This window comes from Helicoverpa zea, chromosome 26 (genome assembly GCF_022581195.2).
Source record: "Helicoverpa zea isolate HzStark_Cry1AcR chromosome 26, ilHelZeax1.1, whole genome shotgun sequence".
In the NCBI taxonomy this organism is placed as follows: domain Eukaryota; kingdom Metazoa; phylum Arthropoda; class Insecta; order Lepidoptera; family Noctuidae; genus Helicoverpa; species Helicoverpa zea.
In genome coordinates this window covers 8,825,254-8,851,258 of record NC_061477.1, presented here as the reverse complement: position 1 = coordinate 8,851,258, position 26,005 = coordinate 8,825,254, and the positions used below count along the sequence as shown (strand labels likewise).

General features: G+C 35.4%; 1 protein-coding gene across 5 annotated transcripts in view; it reads left to right on the top strand.

Moving 5' to 3' along the window:
• The window catches only part of LOC124642905 (hemicentin-1), a 470,700-nt gene that overhangs the window by 30,333 nt on the left and 414,362 nt on the right, over positions 1-26,005 (top strand). For all 5 annotated transcript variants that reach the window (XM_047181655.1, XM_047181654.1, XM_047181656.1 and 2 more), the window contains exon 2: positions 13,178-13,369. In XM_047181655.1, coding sequence (XP_047037611.1) covers positions 13,297-13,369 — 73 coding nt within the window. In that variant the 5' untranslated portion in view covers positions 13,178-13,296. The remainder of the gene's footprint in view (positions 1-13,177; positions 13,370-26,005) is intronic.

Here is a 26,005-nt window from a genome sequence, read left to right as displayed (position 1 = left end):
TAAGTATCCCAGCAAGTAAATTGTACCACAAGTAAGTTGAGATCTAAGTTAGAAGGCTTCTGCTCCATGTAACGGATAACGATAATTGTTTGGACAATCGTCGTTACTCCGTTACTGTTGCGTCGTTATGCCGTCGCCGTTAACTTTGTGTAGGTGACAGTTAGAACAGCGAGATAAAGGAAGGGTGACCATGGATTGTGTTGAAGGGGGAATGAAATATTTGTGATTGCTATCTTTGTTTGTTGGTTTGTTAATGAATCTGTGATTAAAAGAAGTCGACAAATAAATAGAATTGTGGGTTGTTTTGTTGAATTTGCTTAAGAAATTAAAATCTGTTTAGACAGGATAAGAACATGAGTAAATTCTTAACTTTTTGATCTGCTGAAGACATAATGAGTGTTAACTAAAACTTACTTCACTACATACATGGATACATACAAGAAACTCGACAAGTATAAGTTAAAAAATGAGGACATCCTTTACTCTATTAAATTAAGAAAGCTCTCATCCATCGAGCACCTATGTCCACAAACATACAAACATTATCCCATACAATTATCCCATCCATCAAATTATTACGTTGTCCCCCAAAATCATGGTCCCCCTAGCTAAGAGGCTACAGTTAATTAAGCCACCTGGCGTAATTTATAATCTGTTGTACAATTATGGAGGAATAAGGGTGTCCCTTGCAAAGTCGGTAGGTTCAACCACCGAGAAATAAATGATGAGCGAAGTGGAGATGCCATAACTGGGGCTGCGGGATTGTTCGAAAGTACCGCGGCCCTGGTATATAAAGGAACATGGTGGGTGTTAGTCACTAAAAGTCTGACACTACCTCACACTGCACCTACAACGGGAGGGGTCGTTTGATAATTTCCAAGAAAAAATGGTGCCGTAATGGACAATCTCCTATGAAAGTAGCGCGCCAAAATGCGGGTGTTCGAGGGACGAAGAATGTTACTGATTCTGCCCTTATACGCAATTTTTTTTGTAAAACCAAAAATCGTAGATAAATGTCTCAAAGAACCCGTACGCCTCGTTAATTCACTCCTAAAATATCGTTTTGATCACGCCAACTGTGCGTATTTGACCTAAAACAAGGAGTCTGACCTACCTGCCTTATGGTATCTCCGCTCATTTTCTTTACTCCATGGCTAAGGGTAAGGGCTTGGGGTAAGGGTAAGAGGTACACGAATATTTCTTACAACTTCGGAAGCTTTGAGGAAATTTCCCAACGATGACTTTTTAACATGATCAAGTGTACTGAGTTTATTAATAAACTGTGAGGTGGGAAGGTTTATCTCAAGAAAGCGGGTGAGGTTTACTTGTGTGTGTAAATGTACATGTATATTGTCTTTGTATGCGTAAGCTCAGGAGCACAGTAGTGCTCAAGTCATACAAAGACTTATGTGCGTGTGGTCAACTTAACATGAACATTTCATGAAACGCGACCATTTCATGAAATGCTCGATCTTTTCATGAAGTGGTCAAATCTACGATATGGCTACGACGTATATACAAGTTTGGCTAACCCGTTTTCGTGAGACAAAACTGTAACTAAGTAACAGCTGTGGACCGATATATTAGCAATGTCAAGGTTGGTCATTGCTCAAAGCTAACTTAGGCTGGAAACAGTGTTCGGCCGACGGTCAGCGATTACCCATTTAAAAGTGCGAAAATAGAAAACAAAATGTGCACCTTAGTCATTGTATCCATGTTCTTGTGCACTATAGCAATGTCACGCGAAAATGTTCATGTGCGTCATCTTATGAGTTTTATATTGAAAAAGGTGCAATATCGAGTGTAATCGAGTGAGCTGTTGAGTATTTTCCTTAGTACTTAATTGAATTTTGGACTTCTAACAAATCCACCTCCATCTGTGAGTCTTTATAGACTTTCTTGGAAACTAAACGTCAGTTTAAATGTTACTTTTATCTCTGAGAAGATCTCCCCACGCGTATTTGGTAATATACTCGTTTACATTAAAATAAGGCACGTGGAAACCCACTTATTTCTGGGAACAATTACTTATTTAAATAGGAGCATTCAAAAAAAAGTGCAAGGGGTCTTTACTGACACCAAATAAAAATATGAAAATGAAGTTGAAGAAATAAATAAAATGAAATATTGATATTCAATTTGTAATTCTTAGCTAATTTTACTACACAAAAACCTTCTTTTGACTGTATACAACAAAAAAAAAAAAATATTCAACTTTTTCTTAAATATAAAAAAAAAACATACTGAATAGCTTAAGTAAACTTAAAACAAAATAGGTGTTAAGACACATGTTTGTTACCTACACACTCCAGGTGATTTTTAGGGTTCCGTACCTCGAAAGGAAAAAACGGAACCCTTATAGGATCACTTTGTTGTCCGTCTGTCTGTCTGTCTGCCTGTCTGTCTGTCTGTCTGTCTGTCTGTCTGTCTGTCAAGACCCTTTATCTTAAGAACGCGTGAACGTATCAAGCTGAAATTCACATGAAATACTCGGGTCTATTGTCCCTTTAAGCTGTGAAAATATCAAACTTCTAAGCCAAGCCAATCAAAAGATACAACCGATTATGTCGATATTTTCAACAAATTTTCGACACTCGCAAATTAATCAAAACCTACAGGGTACTTCCCGTAAACTCAGAATCTTGAAATTTGGCATGAAGCATTGTCATATAATGCAAATATAGGAAAAATTGCGAAAATCACATTTTTTTTGTTATATAATATAATAAAAATATTTTAATAAAATGAAACTTACTACCTTATTTCTCACGAATGAATAAAGGTACCAAATTGAAATTTATACCAAATACCTAGGTCTATTGTCCCTTTAAGCAATGAAAAAATCAAACTTCTAAGTTAACGCGATCAAAAGATACAGCAGTTTTACCGACACCTTAGACGAATTTCCGTCACACGCTAGGGAATCAAAACCTACAAGGTACTTCCCGTGAACTCAGAATCTTGAAATTCGACACGAAGCAACGTTATATAGTACAGATAAAAGAAAAATTACGAAAATGATAAATTTGAAGTTACATAAAATATTAAAATAATATTATTTTTGCTTACATGACAAAAAATTTTTTTTTAATAATTATAAACTTACTACTTACCCTTTTTCACATGAACGCGTAGAGATATTAAAGTTTTGATAAAAAGTGAAATTCATATCATACACTTCTTAAATATAATGGCCTCTAAACTGTGAAAAATTTTAAATCATTCAAAGGTCATTGGGCACCTTAGTATGGAAACCATACCCACGGCGGATACGAACGAAATATAGCACAGTATAATGATAAAGGCTCTGATTTACTATGGCATTAGTCGCATCAATGTGAACCATGGGAATCTAGAGAAAATCAGGTGTAAACATCAAATATTTTACTCATTTCAATGGGGAATTTAAACGACCACGTTTGACGGATTTGAGAAATCATTTCTTTGTAGTGAAAGAGTATACTCGCCGTTTATTTCCATTGTCATCAGGTCAGGATCTGATGATGGAAATCCTGAGAAATCGAGGGCAACTATCAGAAATTGTAGGCATGCATAGGATTTAAACTTGATTCTCAGATGTATGTCTGGTGATACTATCAAACAGTGAAGGTTTAGAGCTTACCTGATGATGGAGACGTGAGAAAGTCGAGAGAACTCCTTAACGGTATGTTTTTAGTTACGTCGTGTTTATATTATTCGTATTGACGAGAACTTTTCACAAAAGTTAAAAATAAAAACTTTTTACAAAAAAAAAACAACAATAAAACTGTTTATATGCATCGGTCTAGATCTCGGTGGTTAAATAAATATAGATGCATCCTCTAGACACCGACTTCTAGACCGATGCACCTAACATCTTTTTAATTTCTTTCTTGCTTTTGTTTTCTTGTTGCTTTTTTATATGTTTGAAGTTGGATTTGTTTGTAAAATGCTACAAAATAAAGCCGACTTTATAAAACAAAGAAAGGGACAGAATACTTTTGTCAAGGCTCTAGAAACGTAAAGCCAGCAGCCCCGAATCCTACTCTCTAGCAGTCGTTGTTACAATTCGACAGCTACAAGTCGTCAGGCGGTTTCGAAAAAAACCTGAAACTGGGGCTCGTTAGGTGATTAATCCCTCAAAAATAAAAGATCCCATTCCTGCAATGGCTGCTTTAACCCAAGTTAGTAGTGAATTCTCGTCACCTAAAATAAAATAAGCTCCAACACAAGGTTACGTTATAAATTGTAAAGGAGTTCCCATAACTATATCTGATCTTTGCTATCGATCCCACAATGGCAGTCAAACCTATCTATGTGAAAAGTCTTCGCCAATACGAATAAAATAAACCCAAACACGTGGTAGTTGCAACATACCGTTCAGGAGTTCCCTCGACTCGTAGTCTCCATAATCAAATCAGCTCCAAACCTTCACTGTTTACCAGTACCCTCAAAAATACACTCACATATCTGGTTATGACTCGATGCGTGCCTACAATATTCAAGAGTTGCCCTCGATTTCTCAGGGTTTCCAGATTCTCATCAGATCCTGGTCATCCGAATTGGCATCTTCCTTCTTTATGAAAATTCTTTAACAAAAAAAACTAGCATTGCAACCTGTACAATCCTCTGAAACTGCTTGTCTTTTATATTTTTCAAACGATCCTGGACATTCGTCTCCATGGAATTTTAATAAAATATTTATATTCAAAGAAACGTCATACCATTCTCCACGATTTAAAACTACTTTGATTCATGTCCGCCACTTTTTACAAAGCGGGTCAGATATGCCCCATGACCTATAAGACATAATTAGTTTTTTTCGATCAGATTTCTGAATGATGACTATAAAATGTTGTATATAAATAACTTCAATAAAATAACTTTTACAAGGTACTGGCCTACTATTTTAGTTATATTGTAAAATAAAAAATATTAACTATTTTGACTCTCACGAAATTACCATAACTATGATTTTTCTAAACTGAACGGTTGGCGCGAAACTCACTTTTTATCTATACAGCATTTGTACGGAACCCTCGGTGCGCGAGTCCGACTCGCACTTGGCCGGTTTATTTATATATCTTTTGACCCCATATGCCTAGTTAAGGGTTTAAAACTTCACCTGTACATGACGGGCGATGTAAAATGTTCTAGAGAGTTCTAAGCATCGGCTGTTAGCGCGATCCTAGTGTTCAAAGGTTCAATCATTCGGGTGTAGGTCGATTAGCTTCGATAGATACTTCTAGTTTCTGTCTGACTGACGCGTTAGGTAAAGCTACTGTTACTAGCAGATGAAAAGTTTTTTGACATGAAAAATTTCCTCTTTGTAACTTTGAAGATGGGTTAACTTTAAACATCAGACTACATTGATACCCTGTTGTCCGAAGAAATTGAAATTTTAACTTTTGATGATTACAGCAGAGCAGCTAAGTACTGCTTAGTTTGGTTAAACAAATAACACAGTTTTCACAATATTCAAAAAACAGATCAGACGTTAAAACCTTTGCAATCTCTATCTCACAAAATCATGCTTATCTTCCAAACTGAAATAGCTATTCCAAAATCAAATCCACTTTCGAACATTATCTTCAAATTTTGAATATACCGAAGTGTTCCGAAGTGAATGGGAGCCAATAGGAGCAGCGAGTGGCCCGCTCGGAACAATGGCTTGGGAAGGTCGCACTGGTTAGACAAGGCTCGAAGGCTCGGACCTATTGTGTAGCGCGTGACGTCACAGCTACGTCACTATGGAGTTTGTAATGACGTGGTTAAGTCTTGTATAGAGATTCGGGTTTGGTTGGTTTTGGAATAAAGTGGGTTTAGCTTTGAGCTAATAATGTGGTGTCTGGTAAATTGAAGTTGTATTAAAATTGGCAAAGATTGTGGTTGATTTAGCTGCTATCTACTGTTTATATGTATCATTATGACCATATACATTGAGATCTAGTTTTCGTGAATAGATAACCTGACAACATGAAAGCTTCTGTACTGGAACTAACACTACTCGTCCATCTAGCCTATTACCAACTACATCAGTTCCAATATAACAGAATTACTTTTGGAACTATTATAACACTACTATTTTTATCAAGTAGTTGACATTCACTCTCGTGTATCTCGTCAACCAAACCCAGTTCAAAGGTTACTGAAGCATGGGAACAGCAAGAGATTCCATCACAAAGTATTTCAATTTCTCTTCACCGATATTTGAATTTAGTGGAGCGTTTAAGTTTCGCATCTTCGTTCAGTTAACTCCCTTCATCTAACTGGTTATACTTAACCCCGGAAATTTGCGTTCCGATCCGCCCGGGACACGCGAATATTGCCAATAAATATTATAAGTGTTGTGTATTATTTAGCACTTGTGTGGCTTCCCTGTGATTAGATGTTACACGGTTATTAATATTATCTGGGACAGAAGTTTAGTATTCAGTGTAATGTCGTGTGTATTCTGCATGTTGAGTAATGCATAATATTAGTTTTGCTGTAATCAAGGTACGGATTCAACCTCTGTATCTAGTAATAGCTCAATGTGGGCTGTTTGTCTGTTTTCTGCTATATTGCATTTTATATAACAACAAGGAAAGCTCAGTATAAGAATTATTTTAGAAATTAAATACACTGATAACCGAATTGATAAAAAAGTGTCCATGGAGTTTTTATCGACTCTTCTACATGAAACCAACTTTTTGGAACCGTGCAACTAGTGTGACGTTTCATAAGAGCCTGTTAAGGCCTATTTGCAATAGAAATATTTGAACCTATTCCTTTTTCAGTTGGTTGAAATATCTGATCTTACTAAACAGCAAACCACAGTAACACAATACTACGCCCATTTCAGGGCATGAAACCTGAAATTCAATTTGGCCCTGTACACCGAAATGTGCAAGTGGTAGGATAATATTATTCTATATTAAATCAGCAGTAACAAGCCAGTTCTCTGTATTTGTGCAAACTATCTGCGGGAACTGGTGGCCTGCTGGTGGAATCTTTGACTTTACTTCATAGTACGTAATGAGGATAAAGTTTCTAAACTACATGATGTTGGATAGATGTGAATATCTGTGAGAGTAAAGAAAAAATGTGTTCATATTATGTGAATGCAGAAGCTTTTAAAGCTCGTCTTAGCTAAAATGACATTACACATAAGCTTCACTAATCCATGTGATCTAGTTAATGGATCATAGTCATCTTATAAATTTATTAGATTTGTAGTATTGTTCATGCTGCATGTATTTTTTTTTTGTTTTTGTGGGTCTTTTAATGCTTCATAACAAGTGATCTCAACTTATTTTTGATTGTGTGTTTCCTATTAGAGTTTTTAATAAATAGCAGCTTTGCTTCTAAATTAAGATATGATTGTAAGGTTTAAAGGGAAGGTTGTAGCAGGTAAAGGCGCACCACGGTCTAGGCTATGAAAAATCCAGATTCTAGTTTCTTTACTATCAATAAACTAAGTTTTCAAATACAAGGTGACACTCTTTAGTGCTCATTCATCACAATTTCGTGTAAAATTCAGAAATGTTCAGTCGCATTAACCTTACAATACAGGTAATTAAGAGGCCCGACGAGGCTATATAAATTAATAAAATAAAATAATTAATGAAAGGCATTAATCTCAGACTAATGGACGCCTTGAGTAATGATCAGTACTCGCGACATTTGCGAGTGTGTGTGTAATGATCAGTACTCGCGACATTTGCGAGTGTGTGTGTAATGTGAAATTTATTCAAATCGAGCTGTTTGGAGAAGTAAATTGAAAAGGCTATCGTTTAAATTAATCTAATTGTTACAAAACAACGAGACGACTGCTTAGAAGGCGCAGTGATTTATAACAAACATTTTCATTCACACTTGATTATAACTGTTAAGTTTTCACGAGATCGTTTGTCACCATCAAAATGCGTTCCAAAGTAGATTATTTATGATTATCTTATGGAGGTACAAAATGCAGAAAAAATCACTGTTTAATAAGCAACTAACAGCTGAACCAATTTTCCATCTATCCTGAAAACCCCCCACTTACCCCATTTGCAAAAGACCTTTCAAAACTGTAACCAAACAAGTCCACAATAAGGCCTAACATCCACCACTCCTTCCAAGGATACAACAAACAGTTCACAATAAAGGAAAGCTTCCACCGACAGTAGCTGATTGATTCGCGTCCCGTCAGCGGTGATCAGACGCAGGACAATATCATTGCTAGTGTAGACACCGTGGTAGGGGTGGTACAAGATATACGATAGGAGCGGGGATATAATATGCGTTGGGACTTGAAAGGTGACTACAGCTTGGCCATTAGGTTATGACAGTGACTAACACCGCGTTGTTTTTATATAATGGCCTGACTGATTGATTAGTTACTGAATACTTATGTTTTAATTATCTTAATCTCTATCACACAGATGCGTCTGCTACTTTCTTTATCGTAAATCAAACTCGTATCCAGTTCTAGATTTTAGGTCGTTTTAAGAAATCTGTGATATTAGAGGTAGAATCTGTCACCTTGTATAAATCTCCAGTCTAATCTGCAAGGAAGGAAAAAAAGAACTGTTCAACCATCTTCTTTGATAACGTTTACATGTACAACAGAACACTATCAGCTTCAAGCGCTTCAGCTCAACCCTTGTACCACAACCCAACAGTCGTCAAAGGGAGTCAATATCCCATTCTTCTGTTTGTAGTGGGAGTGATACGCGGAACATGCGGTTATCAGCCACCAGCCACCTTTGATGGAGCCACGAGCCACCTTTGATGGAGCCACGAGCCACCTTTGATGGAGCCACGAGCCACTCCAACTGAATGAATTAGCTTTATTGGATTTTTGATGGAGTTTCCTCTTCAATTGTGGTAAACGACGACTTTACATGAGGAAAAGAAATCCCTGAATTGCTTGATTTAGTGGTGTATTTTGAATGGCAATAGAATTAGTTCAATCAGTAAATTGCTTATACGATATGTGAAAATTGTATGCTTGTGTTAAAAAAATAACCAATCAAAAACTCTGTAGGGGCAGAAAGAAAAAAGGCGTTTAATTGTGTGACTGTAGACGCAGACATTTTATAAACAACAGAAATAACGAAGATGGGATAGTCGTAAAAAAAGTGAAAGGATCAAAGACTGATTCAGGACTAACATTAACTGAATTTAAATAAAGACCAATAAAAGACGAAGATTCCACACAACATGAAACCTTACTAAACCTATACATAAATAACTAACACCCCATAAACTCAGGACATCTAACTTTACCACAAACATCGGGCAACAAATCTGATAGTTGGGCCAACATTGCCATAGTTGGGCCAACATTGCCATAGTTGGGCCAACATTGCCATAGTTGGCGCACATACTTGCAGCAATGTAATGAGGCAGACATTGTTGGGAGACCAGGCTCGGGTAGATGGACGGACTTAATTTACATGCTTTGGAAATGGCCCGGATTTTTGGAATGCCTTTGTGATAGTGATTTGGTTATCTCTTGCATTTTCAGAAGAGATTTTTAGTAGTATATGTATGTATAGGCGGATGAATAGATTCCTCTGTCTTTGTAAATTTTGAAATTTGGTAAATTGAATCCGTTCTGGTGTGAAAACGTAAGAAAGTATACTATGAGGTTTTCTCATAAAATATTTTCTCATAAATTCATAGGAAAATGTCTGTTTTTGAAATGAAATCAGATATCATTTCATTAACAATTCAAAATGAATTCTTAGTAATGTTTAATACATTACTAAGAATTCATTTTTCAATTAAGACTAATTTCTTCCATAACCTCGAAAAATTCCATGGTAACGTGATTCAATGTCTTGGCCATTAATATATTAGTCACCAAACGTTAATACAGAATGTTTCTCACAGTCCAAACAAACGTTAAATAATTATTTTGAGTCAAGGTTAGATTAGTCTAATACGTACCTATTGTCTTCTTGCTTTATTTTTGTTAAACAAAAATAGAGGTAAATCTGATTAAATATTAGGTACTCTTTATAACTACAATATGGCAGAATTACCTACTCCTAAACATTAACGCCAATTTTTGATACCACAATAAGAAAATATTTCCAGCTCAGAATAACACCACTCGGTAAATATCTAGCAAAAACAAAAGAATATTCTTTATTGGTCTCATAAACAGGCTTGTTAACTAACCAGATGTGACTCAATAACTCTATTCTATTACCTCAAGTATAATAATATTTCTACCTTTTAGTTTCATTCAGTAAGAAAACGAAAGTGAGAATATCTAGACTTAGCTTCACGTAATCATATTCGCGTATCTGGCTAGCACAGAAATAACTTCAGTCTGCACTCAGTTTATTTCTGTTAACGGAACCAAACTCATGTGGTGAGGAGTAAAAATAGATCCTGCATGCCCACTGCCCAATTCTCCAGAACAATCGCTTATCAGTCTTCTTTCGGGTCTCATTTAAAAATATAATATTTTTAGTTTTTTGATCACTGTCGAGTATTTGATACGATGGTTGAGTGTGCAATGTCAGGATTATATGAAAAATTTAATGGTAGTGTTAAGTTTGATTCATGGGCAGTAAAAAAAATCAAAAAATACCTATAATGTTATGTAGGTACTGATACTAAAGAAGTAAAAAAGATTTTAGACGCTAATTAGGTCCACTGGTTTCATTCAGCTGGTACCGCATTACCTATGTTTTAAATCCGTAATACATTTTCCCTTCATACTTCACTGTTACGAAATTCACGTCTTGCGCGTTGGACAATTGCGCTATACAGTCACATCACAAAACGGCTAGTTTTTGACACAAATACCCATGTAAGAGAAAATAAATATGCTAAAAAAAAAAACTGAATACACTCGTTCAAAATGTAACTAAACCAACATACTGCAATGTGTGAAAATATGATCATTTATATTGTTGTCGTGCAAACAGATGACAAGACACATTGATACATTACAAGTAAATGTTTCAGGATATCGTTTGACAGAAACACAAGCCCCACGTGTTTAGTTTATCGACCATTAAGCGCAAGTGATTGATCACTTACCTGTGTCATTGTTGCCAAAACATGCAGTTTCTTCATACGAGCTTCATGAAAGATATGCTACTGAGCCAATCATTTTTCTACTAGGAATTTGCAAAGGGAAATGACTTCATCGAAATGTAGGCGAAGTCTGGCAATATGCCATTGCTAGTACTATTTGATCTTTAACCTAAACACAGCGATGCGTTATATTGGACGATGCCAACATGTTGTAGAGATGGACCCTGAAAAAATGAAGTACCTGTAAAAACTAGACAAGTTTTTAGATAGATTCTAGTAAACTATGATTCAACGGTGAGTAATACTCTAAAAAAGTTATGTTGCATCCATTCGGCTGAGTTGATGCAGATGTTTAGAAACGTGCGAAAAGTTTTCTTACAGACAACTTAGAAACTTTTAAATTATCTCATGATTTTCAAGGGCACAATATTAGGTATTAGCTTTTATCCTCATTCCAAGGAAACTGTTTCCCGCACGTGGATAAAATATGACTTATATCACTCGAGTATAGTGTAGCTACCCAACAGTCTCTAAATTTTTCAAGGCGGTTCAGAACTTTCGAAGCCTTTGTAGTACAAACAATCCTCTTTATATGAGTATACTAACACATAGATTGACAAATTCACTAAACTAAGTAGCACACTACAAATAAAGTAGACAAAGTATCGAATTAACCAAAAGCAGACACCAGTTTAATTTGAATGAGGTGTTTAAATATTTCGCTGAACTTATCCGATCGCCTGCTAATGCTAATTGTTCGCGACAAAATACAGCAGACTCCGAAATAAAGCAGACAAACTAATTCCGATATAGAATTAGGTCACAACACTATGATTCACGGATTTCGGGAAATTGCTACTATTTATAGTATTCTCATTTCTGTATCATGAAAATGAGCAAAGAATAATTATAATCATAACCTGTTATGTGCTGTGCTTAGGTCCCGGCTGTCATTTAACATCTTTAGCAATCGTTACGGGTAATCAGAAGCCAGTAAGTCTGACACCAGTCTTACCAAGGATTATTGGGTTGCCCGGGTAACTGGGTTGAGGAGATCGGGTAGGCAGTCACTCCTTGTAAAGCACTGGTACACAGCTGCATCAGGTTAGGCTGGAAGCCGACTCCAACATAGTAGAGAAAAGGCTCGGGAGATTATGGAACCTGTGATGTTATGAAGTTTAGCACATGCTGAACCATTTCAGTTTTAGGTATTTCGCATTTGTATATCATTATGGGTACCTATTGTAAGTCAAGAAAGGATTAATCAATTATTCAATTCTAGTAAAGTTTAGGTCTAAAACTAAACACTACACCAAAAGCCACACAAAACAAGAACTATTTTCAAATAATAGAAAATTCATGAGGTCGCACCAAAAATAACTGTAGAATAGAATTAAGTTTATTTGAATTGTCCAAACTTGAATTGAATTAGAAATAGAAACTAACTTAACTTTTAGTAAATATACAGTGAGAGAGTTAATAAGCAAGTGTTGGATTACAAAATAGAAATAATAGAAATGATTTTGATATAACCTTCGTAATAAATACGATATTGTAGGAAGCTGAATTGTTGTAAAACTGAAACTTTGATTGCCGGCTATCGGGTTGCGTGAAGCCGCAGTTAATTGAGCCGACAGGAAGGAATCGGTTAAATGATACGTATTCATTGCTCATTCAACCGAATTGTTCAAAAATATACCCTCTACCAATTTTACAAAATTGTTTTGTACACTTCGTTTTCTAAAAAGATTTTTCATGACATTCATAGAAGAGTGAAGGGCGTATTAGGTGTTTGAAATTAATCCACCTACAAGATATTTATTTGAACTAGTGAAGACCGATTTCAATAAAGTAGCATCCTCAATAAGAGTAAGTTTCTAGGCAATAAAGGAGATGAAACCTAAGAAACACTTAATTGTGTTCATTAAGAGCCATCGACGTCTGTATTAATGTACACAACTATAATCCAATAAGTCAGAACAGATATTAATATTATACGAGAAGCGCGGACCAACGTGAATAATATACGCGAATTAATATATTCAACCAAACACCGTTTATTTCGCAATCCACAATTCCCGCTAGAAAACCTATAAATGTACAATTTCATGCAATTAATATATGTATACCTAATTATTAATAATTTACTTATGTGTGTTTTTTCTTTTTTCAGGTTATAATTCCGAATGAAAACCGACTAGAAATGTTTTGAGTTAGTTATCAGTGTGTGTGTAAATAAGCTATCATAGTGTGTGTAGTGGTAATGGTGTGATTAGTGCGCGCTGACACGAGATGGCGTTGAAAGCGGTTTTGATCATTCTCGTTTTGGCCGTCGTTGGGGGCGGACGCGCTGCTGCTGAAAGAGGTAAGATTTTGTTAAAATACTTGGTAGAATGTAAGGGAAAAATCTTAGAATGGCATAATTTTATTATTTTGTGTGAAATAGGATACAAAGAGCAGAGGATCACATCAATAATTATTTATGTCAATAAACTATCAATTGGTTTTTTGATCTCTCTTGTCAACTTCAACTTCAAATATTTATTGCGATCATGAGTGCTACATAGGTGTTATAGAATTTAGAGGCATACATGATACACTGTTAGGGCGCAGCAAAACAATTTTAATATACAACAATATGTAAAAGCGATTGGAACTATATTTGTACAGCTTTTAACACAAAATAAACTTTTTATATACAAATATTTGTATTTTGTGCAGTGTGCAAATAGTTGTACTAAAATACCATGTAATTGAAATGTAACATATAGCGGAAAATTAAAATATATTGTAGTTTAGTGAAGTACACTAAATTGCAAACTATTGAGCCACTGACCACCCATTGACCTACTCTATAATATGTTCGCAGCTTCGAGTTTGGCTCACAAATTCAGATTATTAATTACTTACACTGTAACAAAGTAAAATGAGTTACATTATTTATTACAGTACTTACATTGTTTAGGACTAATCTAGGATTATTTACATACATTTTAGCTTAAAATTACTCTTAACAACTGAGGGCGGTACATTAAGGTTTTTGAAACTGACCCAGATTTATTGTTCTCAAGTGTAAAGCCTACACTTTAGGACGCCCACCTACTTCAGACTTTTTGTAGGACAGACAAGCTAGCCGATTTTTTGTAGGAATTTTGTAGGACGATCTTACTAGGATTTTCTGATTAACTTTTGTAGGACGTATTCGTTGCACTATTGACCAGTGTGTTATATTTTTCTCCTATAAAAAATCGGTCACCGATTGTCGGACGTGCGCAGCCTGAGGCACAAAATTTTGGAACAGTACGTGTTAAAATAAAGCAATAATTGGAATAAAATAGTTGCACGCGCTGCATGGCCAATTTTATTTTAAACTGTGTTGCAGCCATTCCGGGCCTTTCGTATTTTATTTAATTTTCACACAATGATTGGGTCGTCAGTATATGCAAATTGATAGTCATTAGTAAATTCATTTGATTCTAATACAATGGACTGCAATTGACGTTCCGTGGTCGGTCATTGGCTCCACATTATGTTATGTGGATTTGTAGAAAATAATTTTTGATATTATTATGTAACGTTTCATTTAGTTGTCATCGGCGAAAATGTGGTTCAAAACTAATGTAAGCGACGTTTGATGATGAAACTGACCATTGTTATAATATTGAGGTTAAGTCATATATTAGATACGTAGTTATAATAATATGTGAAATACGTCGAGTATTACAGAATCTGATTCAATTAATTTAAGTTATAAAAAAACCCGCTAGAACATTACTTATTTGATATTCTGTTATCGCAAAGAGCGCGCGAGATTATGAACGCTCGCGTATTTTCAGTTCGCGTTTTCACATTGTTACTATTATTCGTGAAAAATTCGCGTTTACGAACCATGTTTATGTATTCATGGCTTTTTGTTTAATACCGTTGCTGGTGTTATACCAAATAATTTAATTATTGAAAATGTTTGGCTCACACAGATGAGCTTACATTTTCGATATTAAACAACGCGCCATGCAAATATGTGAGCTTGAAAAATTATTACTTACCGAAATTAAAACAACGCGGATGTTGTTTTGTAAATACAATGATGATGTAGATGCATATAATATTAGTACAATTGATGTAATATCCTACATTTACTCCGTATATTTACTAAGTTTTCCATGTGCATAGTAAGATCCCGTATGTTTTTTAGCATAGTTTTTTCTCAATGAGTTCTCTTATTCTAAAGGTGACAGTACCTCACCATAGTCAGACTTTTGACCCACTCACGTTACTTAGACATTCATTTGTACTCCAGTGCCATACTTTCAATCAATCTTACAGTTAGAATATGATCTAAGACCGTAAAAAGCACAGTAGAATATCCTGTATGCAGCTTCATACTTACAGGTTTTTATTTATCAATATTTCAAATTAAAAAGCCACTCTAATATCCGGCACTCAAAGTGCAGCAGAGAAATAAGGCAACATTTTAGGCTATCTATCGGATAGCGAGGAAGTCAAATAAGTGAATTATTGAGCGCACAGGTAGCGTGCAGTTGTTGGGGATGCAACAAAACAACTAACTGACAGCTCGGGTGTGTGATGGTGGTGGTAGACCGGCGGGTGTGCGGCGGGTCAAACGCTGGATTGAGCGTTTTTTTTACCAGTGCTTTACGTCATCATCGCGTTAGATGGTTTAGGTCATGTCTTATAAGGTTATTTAGTAAGTAATATTATAAGAGTTTTACTGTTATGTAATTTGTGAGAAATTTAAGCGACTCAAGTGTACATAAATAGTCGTACCTAGTGGTGTTTTAATATTTGCACCTTAAGTATGAACGTGCGGGTTCTAAAGATAAAGATAAAGATAAAGATAAAGATATTTATTATTGCAAATACGGGTTACAATGATGTTGTTACATAAGGGTAAAAAGATCCGCCATATTTTACCAATTGGCATGCAATATAATATTAATAAATCAAAAATTATTGAACATAGGATTAAGAAGAAGAACAAGGAAAAATATAATTAGGAATAATAAAGTCTTTTTCATTTATGAAATCTAAAATATTATAATATACTTTGCTCGCTAAAAACTTATGCAGTACATTTTTAAAAAGTGGCAATGGCAGCGCTCTCCAGCTCTTTGGCAGTGTATTAAATATAGTTGGAGCCATACAGAACACACTCTAGGTCAAGATAGAACGAATGTATTTTTTCTAAAGGGGTAGAAATCTTGTAGGTATGTTAAAATAAATCACTGCTACAAAACACATAGGAAGTGGCGAAGGGTGGCCGTTTTGGGGGCTGTCTTATGTAATTATTTTTTTTGACGTTCGAAAAGTGCTGTTTTGCAGCTAAGTTTGAATAAATGAGTTTTGATTCTTTGATTCTTTGCCATCCAGATTTTGACACAAGCCTTTGTTACCTTAGGCCAAAAAATATGTTTTATGGTTCAGTATACACTACCAACCGCTGGTCTACTCGGCCTCCAATCAGTTTCGTCCCGTAACCGCGGTGACGTGAGCTTAAAAGCTTTCCAGGATTTTTTAGTGTCGCCATCTCTGTGGCGCAGCCGGAACTACCACTAATACTGCAGACTATGTGTATTTTGATGGATTTTCATAATTTATCATCATATGAAGCTGGAATTATTAAAAGCTCATCTGATATGAGGATCACGAGAAGGTACAAAAGCAAAGCATTGGTAAATATTACGTGCAACGTTTTTGTGTAAAAGAAGTACATAATAGTAAAGTGGTAATAGTGTAAGCTTCTTGCCTATGTTTCAAGAAAAAGTTTGTAAAGAACTACCTGAGTAATTCATAAATATTAAGTACTTTACTAGGCAAAACGAAACATATTGAAACTAAAGGTATAATTTTCCACCAGAATCAATAGTACAAATCAAAATAATTACACTTGAGAGAAGACTTACACCATCCAATGCATCATTAACTTCGCAAATAATTCAAGCGACATAACCTAGTTAACGTCTGTTTAAGACTATTTTTCGTAGTAAACTAGATCAAGTTCAAAGCTTACTGTTGTGTACATCTGCGGTGATGTATGGAACATCGTTCACCGAACGATATTCAATTTCACAGCGCTCGTTCCAGCCCGTTCACGAAATTCTGCACTTTTTAGAGTTACGCACGTTTCTGGTTGTTTAGAAGTTAAAGAATAAGTGTTGTAGGTCAATACAGAATTATAAGGGGTGGATTTCTATAAAGTCTCTATCCGTTGATTTGAGATAAAAGATTGAAGTTTGACCTTACATCCTTATAAATTGTGTCTAGTCACTAATAACAGAACATCGGATATAGGTTTATATTAAGAGCTAGAACGCTTTCATGCCAGTGTATTCTGCTATGCGTATAGTTTGGGCTGCGCGTTGCAAAAAATCTGTTGAGAGAATTTGGGCTTCATCGCTTGAAACGGTAGTTGTCAGTTATTTAGGCTCCGGGTGGTCAAGAGAATGTGCGCGAAAAAATCGAGCGGATAATTTGCTAGTTTGGTTGTGCTCATAGAGGCATAATATGAATCGATTGTTGGATACCACTTAATCAAACTTGGAATTTTTAAGCTACAAGTAGAGAAATCTTACAAAGACAGTCGAAGCTTAGGTCTATCCCGATTTCAGATAGACACAGATATATATAGCATCATACACATAACCATGAAAGAATTGCTCGAAACATTCTTCTGACCACTTTAGCTGTCAATACAGTTTCAAAAATAGACACAAAACAAAACACGGCATGCGGAACCACTCGCCGACAACTTTGCTATCTAAATCTATTTCAATCCTTTTGAAGATACTAGAGGTATACTGACGTTTGCTAGTTTTTAGGGTTCCGTACCAAAAGGGTAAAACGAGACCCTATTGTTTTCGCTCCGCTGTCCGTCCGTCCGTCTGTCACCAGGCTGTATCTCAAGAACCGTGATAGTTAGAGAGCTGAAATTATTACAGATGATGTATTTCTGTTGCCGCTCAACAAATACTGAAAACTAGAATTAAATAAATATTGGGGGGGGGAGGGAAGTCCCATACAACAAATGTGATTTTTTGTCCGTTTTATAAATTATGGTACGGAGCCCTTCGTGAGCGAGTCCGACTCGCACTTGGCTGTTTTTTGTTGCATTGAGTTAATTAAAGTTTCGCCAGTCTAGATTTCAGTCTAGTCTATTCTAGTTCTCTGTTGCATTGTTTGTCCCTGTTAAGGAAGAATGGAAAATGCTGCTTTTTTGACCTGTCGTGCGTGCTTCTGAAAATATGCTGGTTTTTATCCAATTAGAGAGGAAACCGAATCGAGGTTTCTCACATGCTTTGTGCATTATTCTGTGTATGGTGTGTGTGTGTGTGTGTTAGCTCGTGCTGTCAAAACAACAAATATGATTTGGATTCGCGCGTGTGTGTGTGCGAATGAGGATGAAATACTAATGTTAGTGAGTTGAAGAACGTTATTTGTTTATGCTGATGAGACAAAGACGTGAGCTTTTGTGTTTTTGAAAATACTGGCTGATGTTGCTAGGTATTCAAAGTGTTGTCACAAGTCAAAAAATCGGCGTAGATCACCTTATGAAAAGTAAGTATATAAGGGTTAAAGTAGAAAGTCAATGATTGCTATTGATAAATAATCTACGTTTTTTTCATAAAACTTGAAATTCGCAAAAACCACCACAATGTTTACAAACAACCAAAAACGCCTAAGTACCGATACCTAACGATCGGAAATGTTATGCGGAAAACATGCTTGTACCCCTAAACCGTATTTAAATATTATCAAATAATATAGCAAATTATTAAACGTGGCAATATTCAGATTTAATATCACGAGGGGAGCCGGGGGCCGGAGCCAGGTCAAATGCAATTTATGAAATGACTACCCAATTTTACTTTACAATTTCCGTACGTGCTCGCTCCATGTATAGTACTGAGGGCAAATATGTCAACGTGCCGCTTAAAATATATTAATGTATAATAAATTATTTAAATTCGGTTTTGAAGTGGTTAAGCTGCGCCACTTAAACCGCAGAATGTGTCATAAAATTTATGCAGTGATATTCATTTTGAGTTTGCTAAATTATTTTTGGATGCTTAAAAAGTGTTCTTTATTTTTGATGAGCCGAAATAAGGTGCTATAATGTACCAAATATTATAAGGAGCTATACAAGTATAGAATCGCCCACCATCTCCAAATATTTCCTCAGACTTAGTCTAAATATTGTGGTATTGCTACCTCAAAGGATAGACATAAAATATCCCATTACAATTCGTCCCACCACGTTCCAATTTGTGATGTAAACAAAACGTCTAGAACGCCTTCAGTCTCAAATACTTTGATGTCACACATATTATTATAACAATACCCACAGACTATAGACTAAACAGTCGACCGACAGTTGATCCAAAGCTCAGCAATTTCTTTTTAAGAAAATCTTGACTCCTATCAAAGTTTTCAGTCGGTCTGATACCGGCTAAATACCCGATCATTGTAATGAGCATATTACCGTTCATCTTCATACTGATTTATAAGCCCGAAAAAACTATCGGCCGACTAAAAGTTTGCAGTGTGTAGTAGGTACTGTAGTGTAGGTGTAATGTTCGGTATACAGCAATTGTTTTTGCGTTCCAATTGTTGATAAAAATATTGAGTAACCTATTTCTGATACTAATGCCCGTTTTCACCAACGACCTCTTACCGTTTCCCTATCTAAATGCTACTTTTAGTAAGGATCCCTCCCAATTTGACACCTACCTAAATTCATTTTCACCACACTTGTACATGGATCCCTTAAGTAAGTGACAGATTACTAGTTCTACAAACGATAATGCAAAGTCGATATTTTATCGATAAAATGATTTTTCTGTACTTCTTAAGAAATAAACGTCTATCGAGTATATATTACTAAAGCCTGTGAGTTTTTTTTCTTGTGATGTTATTTTAATTTAACTTAAACTACATTACGCTATGTTTTATGCAATAAAACAGTAAAGAGGTTTTCTATAGGTGAATTTTTACCTATGTCATTCGCGCGTTTGTCAAATTGACTGATGTGTATGTGTATATAGAGTGAGGTTAATTTTGGGTTTATTATTGTTGAATAGATAAGTTTATTTTGGCAGAGAAGAGAAAACGAGGATAAACCTTTCTTGCAGAAGAAAAAGACAAGCTAGTGAAATTGCTGACGTCTCATAGAGACACAATATTAAATAAAAAACGGATGGGACCACGAACGAAGCCAAAAACAAAGCTTGGATCCAGTCACAAATAGTTTTAATGCGATAGGAACCCTTTACAGGTAAATGTGAATAATATCTGTGTATAATAATATAGTGTATTAAGATATTGCCGTACAACTGTGTTCCTTGTTTTACTGTCGGCTTCATTGTATTTTTGTTCTCCATGAGTTGATGGATTTAAGTATGGGTTTAAAATTATATATTTATTTAGTTTCAGGTGGTGCGAGAAATTGGAAAGACGTGTAAAAACATGCTGCGCCCAGCCCACCTCAAATTGAATTGGTGCAGGAGGATGATGATAATGTTTGGTACATCATATGAGGACTAATATTAAAATATTTGTTTACTATCTTTGTTTTAATTTACATAATTTATTATGTTCAATGTTAGCCTACTTCTTACCTCCAGAGGGTATCCCCTATCACCTAGGAGATAGGCTCCTCCATATTCACCATTTTCGAATCATTGGTATCTACTGCAGTTTTGGTATTTAAGGCCTATTCAAACCTGAGCGATATTCGCTGCCGCTGTGGGTAGAGGTAGATACCGCGCCGGTTTCGCTCAGGTATTTAGTATCAAGTATAGTTACCGGCACGGATATTGAGCTCTCGGCGGAAGAGTGGGGATCGCTTTGCGCACTGTACACAAGGCAATAAACCAATAAATGGCTTCTGCGCAGGTGAAGGTCAGGGCTCAATATCCGTGCCGATAACTATACCGCGGCTAGAGCGACCTGAGCGATATCCACTGCCGCTGTGGGTAGAAGTACATACCGTGCGGCAGCAGCGGCATGCATCCCGAACATCCACAGTAATATTAACGCATACCCACTGGGTTTTCTCTGTCGCAGGTGGTAGCGAATACCGCTTAGGTCTGAACAGTCATATTACCGCATAGCCGCATACCCACAGGGTTTTCTCTGCCGTAGACGGTAGCGAATACCGCTTAGGTCTGAATAGGCCTATAGTTGTCCCGGCCACCGCGAAACTACATCAGTGATTACCAGATTTGCATCTGTTATGGTCTGTATATTTATGGACATGCAGGACTTCCTATTTTTGAATAATTCAGCGACATCACGACCTAGCAAGTGCATTCATAGCAAGTGATAACCTATAATCTTATAAAAAAGTCATGATCATCGTACTTTTTTCTCAGATATCTGCTCTTTCACGTAAGATAGGTACGTGGTCTTCTAATGATTATTATTTTACATATCCACAACCTCCACAGTCCACAGCTTCTAAAATTTCTAAAAGTTTACGTTTCATTTTTTTTTTTTGCTTTTTAAACATGGTATTTTTGGTGTTACATAACATATAAAGGTACATTTCACTATCCATCGCCAGAAACGGTTCAAAATATGTTTGTATTCTGTAATGATAATGATAGGAGTTGTTTAAGCAGGCATCAATCGGGCTCCCAAGTTTAAGTGAAATTTTTAGGTTAAAATTGACACCTAGGCTTTGGTGAAAATGAAATTCTTATTAAGTGTTCCGTAAATGCTCCCTAAATTTAGGTATTCGTTGGTGAAAACGGGCATAAATCGTAGGTAGATGTATTTGGAAGGGCGTGGCCTTTCGTAGAAGAAGTGGTTAAAATCCATTTTAAAACAACATTTAATTCTAATAATTAAAAGGGTATTTCAAGGAGTGGGTCTAATACAATATTTTAATAAGGCTGATTATAATTGCTTGATTATTTTAATGTTGAATTATATATCTCTTTTTTAAAGCATTGTAATTTTTAAGGATCCTATATAAATAAAGAAATAATAATATTATAGAATACTGTTAAACATTTACCTAATCTCTTAAAACACTTGTATTGGTAAGGTTAGAAAAAGGCTGGCACCTACTTAAAATTCCTTGTAGGCGAAATTATTTAATTTATTAAAACAAAATCTTGGCGTTCTTGTTTGATCGCTCATTCCGTTAAAAGTTTTATCTTTTGGTATTTTAAATAACCAGATCAAAGCTTGTTTTGTTAGATAAGACGAGAAAGGGAATCTCTTATAATATTTGCTGGAAGATTAAATTAGTCATTTATTATTTTTAGCCATAGTTATTATGATTCCTAGGACTATTTTACAATATGGATTCATGGAAAGGTGGTAAAAAACTATAAAGTGTGAAATTATTCATATTCATATTTATTTGCATACCATAATGTTACAAGGGGCTTAAAGCTAGGTACATATTATAGACCCTGTTAGGGCACAGCAAAAGAGTTATTATTATTAGCTACCAGTTCTTATTGCTTGTATTTTCAAAAATAAATTCATTCTCAAAAACCTTTTCCTTTACAATTAGGTACGAAGTGAAATAATGCCAATCGACTCGTTCATGCGGATACTGAAATTTTATTTATTTAGATTGCTTATTTTTTTATAAAGATTTATCTATACTCTGGTTCGGTTTTCCTTGACCCAAATTTTGTAAGAAAAGGGTTTTATTCCGGCAATGTAAAGATGATGCAGCCCTTTAACCAAGTGCGGATAAGAGCACTTTGAAGGCACGATGGGGTCTTGACTCGAAAAATATGGTTACCCATCCAAAACAATGCAACATTGTTGAATATTGCTGCCTTTCTATAGCCTATCAATGCAAAGATGAAGTATATAATAAGAAAATAAATTTTATCATTAACTGCGTATAAATTATGTCAAATTCCAACTTCTACAAAATATAGACTGGTTATTGAAATCTGTAGTAGGTATATAAGTAGATACTATTCTATTTATTAGGCTTATCAATGCATAATTCTGTATTGTATATTTCAAGTGCCATTAAATAGTGGAATACTCATAACGCATTTTGAACTTACACATAATTCACAGAAATGATTTGAATATCAACTGATTCAAATTAACTGCAGTACATTAATTAATACATTGGTATTTCTAGTTACATCATTTCACAAAATAATTTTGATTAGTATCAAAATTATTTTTAAATTCTTACGCATGTCCTGCAGGTATCAGACCTAACTTAATAGGCTTTTACCTTTTAAAATTCAACCCTGTTATTAGATTGACCAATCAGGAAGTATTTCCACAAATTGTGCTTTTGAGCAGATCCTCAATAAAGTCATTAACAATATTGCAGTCCTTTACACTTGTGTCAATGCTCTCGGGACATCAGATATTTACGAGACCAACCTTTGATGTGAATAAATAAAACATTTTAATGAGTTGCTTCATCTGCCGACAGTACCGCGTAATACGTTATTACGCAAGGGCCCCGGGGAAGAGAACGATTCATATGTTTTATATATTAAATTTACCAAATATTCCGGCCAATTTGTCTAATATATGGGTTATGTGCCCTTGTTTAGGTGAAGTGTGATTGTTAGGCCATTTTTCTATATTTGGCACGGGCTGTTTCTTTGTGATTTCACCCGCATCTCAAGGGAATTTCTTCCTGTACCTAGATAAAATATAGCCTATATCTTACTCGGGAAAAGGCTAGCTTCGAATTGGTTTACTTATTAATTACGGAGCCTTTTAGGTACATGCAAACACACAGAAAATGTTTCTCTTTATTATACCTACTGGTATTAGTATAGAAGAAAAGATAATCAGATTGGCCTATTTATTGTAGTACAAACCCGGAAAATAGTAGACAGTCTTTCGAAACGTCGTCATGCTGAATCAAGCCAGGAAAATTAGCAATGATTTTCTGTAGTTTGAAAAAAAATATTAAATACGAGATATCTAAGCAAGACGGAACACTAAGATGGAACTAATACTAGAATCATCCGATACTTTTGTTTCACCAGATTTCCCAACAGGCAGCCAGCCATTCAGCACGCACAGTGGTGGATTTTTAACACCCTCCAATTTTACATGCGGCGTTAAAATTTCACACATTTGAGGTTTTAGTGATCCAACATTAAATATGTATGAAGTGCTTACAAAAGTTTTATTGGATGCCAATTGTTGAATGTGATTTTCAATTGGAAACGAACAAGCAATTTATTTTCAAAGGACTGATTATTCGTGAAATAAAATGTTTTATTTTGTCCGGAAATAAAAATGACGAGTGTTGTACCTACAATGGAAATGTGTTAAGGCTTAATGAAACGGTTAGCCGTTTTTAATACAACTGTTTTTAATACTTACATGAAATATATTCGAGAAATGCAAATCAGGTTGTGTATCACGTTCAAGAAAGTTTTGGGAATCAGGACGACCAAAGAAACTATGGATGACGGCAGATAAAAGAAGATGGAAGGAGAAAACATGCTGCGCCGACCACAAAGTAAAATTGCGTTTCGTGACAATTCGAAACAAATCTAAATAAAAATAGCCATTGGTGCGTCTCAAGTTGCCATATCAAAACAACGTCAGTTATTCTACATAGCCGAAATTCACTGTCCCCCACATCGAATACTGTAGGATTATTTATGATGTCGTGTAGTGGTTCCGTATACACGAAACCTTTAATTGTTCGACTGCTGTAAACAGCTCCCCGAAGAATATCGACGCTGCAATATTTAACCACTGCAGTTGCCGTACGTTTTTGGTGCAGTCAAACTTTTACTTACTTTATTATTTTTATTTATTTAAGTACGCAGATTTTTTTGTCTGTCTTTACTTTGTGTAACGTAAAGTAAATGTATTTTATATCTTTTTTTATTCGAGGTCATTCATTTTGGATTTTAAGACAAAATATTCTGATATTCAGTATTTTTCTTTATTTTTCATTTTTTGCTGCACAAAGTGTTTCTATGTACTTTATTTAGTGTATGAGTGGACATGCTTTTAATATAATCTCACTACCTAAATTTTCACGCTTATAACACTAGCAAATGGAAAGTCAAAAACTCTCCAAAAATCAAAGCTGTGTAACAATTGACTTACGTAATACTGGGGGCTGCCCCCTGGCCGGTCCAAACATAACGTAATTATGGGAGCTCCCCTATTTGAATCTAGGAAGGTATGTCTGCCTCTGCAATTGAATTTTGAAAGTTTTTTGTTAGACATTTTTAGTGTCTGACGTTCTAGGTTGTTTTGAGGCAACGACCCCAGTAGGATATGCTTTTTAACGCAACCAATAGGAAATAGTAAAAAATAATAATGAGCATAGACTTTTGTGTTTGACTTTCTGATTTGCAGAACATGTTTTAAATAATATTTCTGTTTGGGCAGTTGTTGCTATGCGAGATATTTTAACATTATTTCGTGGCAAAACGAATCATACATTTGTCTACCAATATGTCATATAAGAACAATCACACAATACTGACAAGGAACTCATTAAAAAATACCAAAAATACCAGAACACAAGCGAATTCACTCCGTGGAAAAGTTGGAAAACCGTCACTCTCTGCCTCACAAACTATTATTACTTACAAATAGGACATACGATTCTCTTGCAAAACAAACTTATATAAAACAACTCTTCGACCGATAATAAACCTTAACACTTGAACATAAAGTTCAATTTTGCACTTCAACGTTTATAAGGAAAGTGGTAGCGTATGAAACTTAGAAAGACATATTTCGTACATAACTGAAGACCGAAGAAGTGAAGTTTGATTTTGGTTAGAAACCAACTAGATATGACTGGAATACTGAAATAGTAGCGACAATTAAAGTTATTCAGATAGCAAACTTTATGGAAAGCAGAACGTGAAAGTGTCGTAAGGAACAAAATAAGTTAGTACTTCTTAAAGTAATGCTAATTGTTCGTAGAAATAAATAACAAGAAGCGACAATTTTGAAACTTATACAGCCTTACTACAAAAACTTAAACATCTGTAGA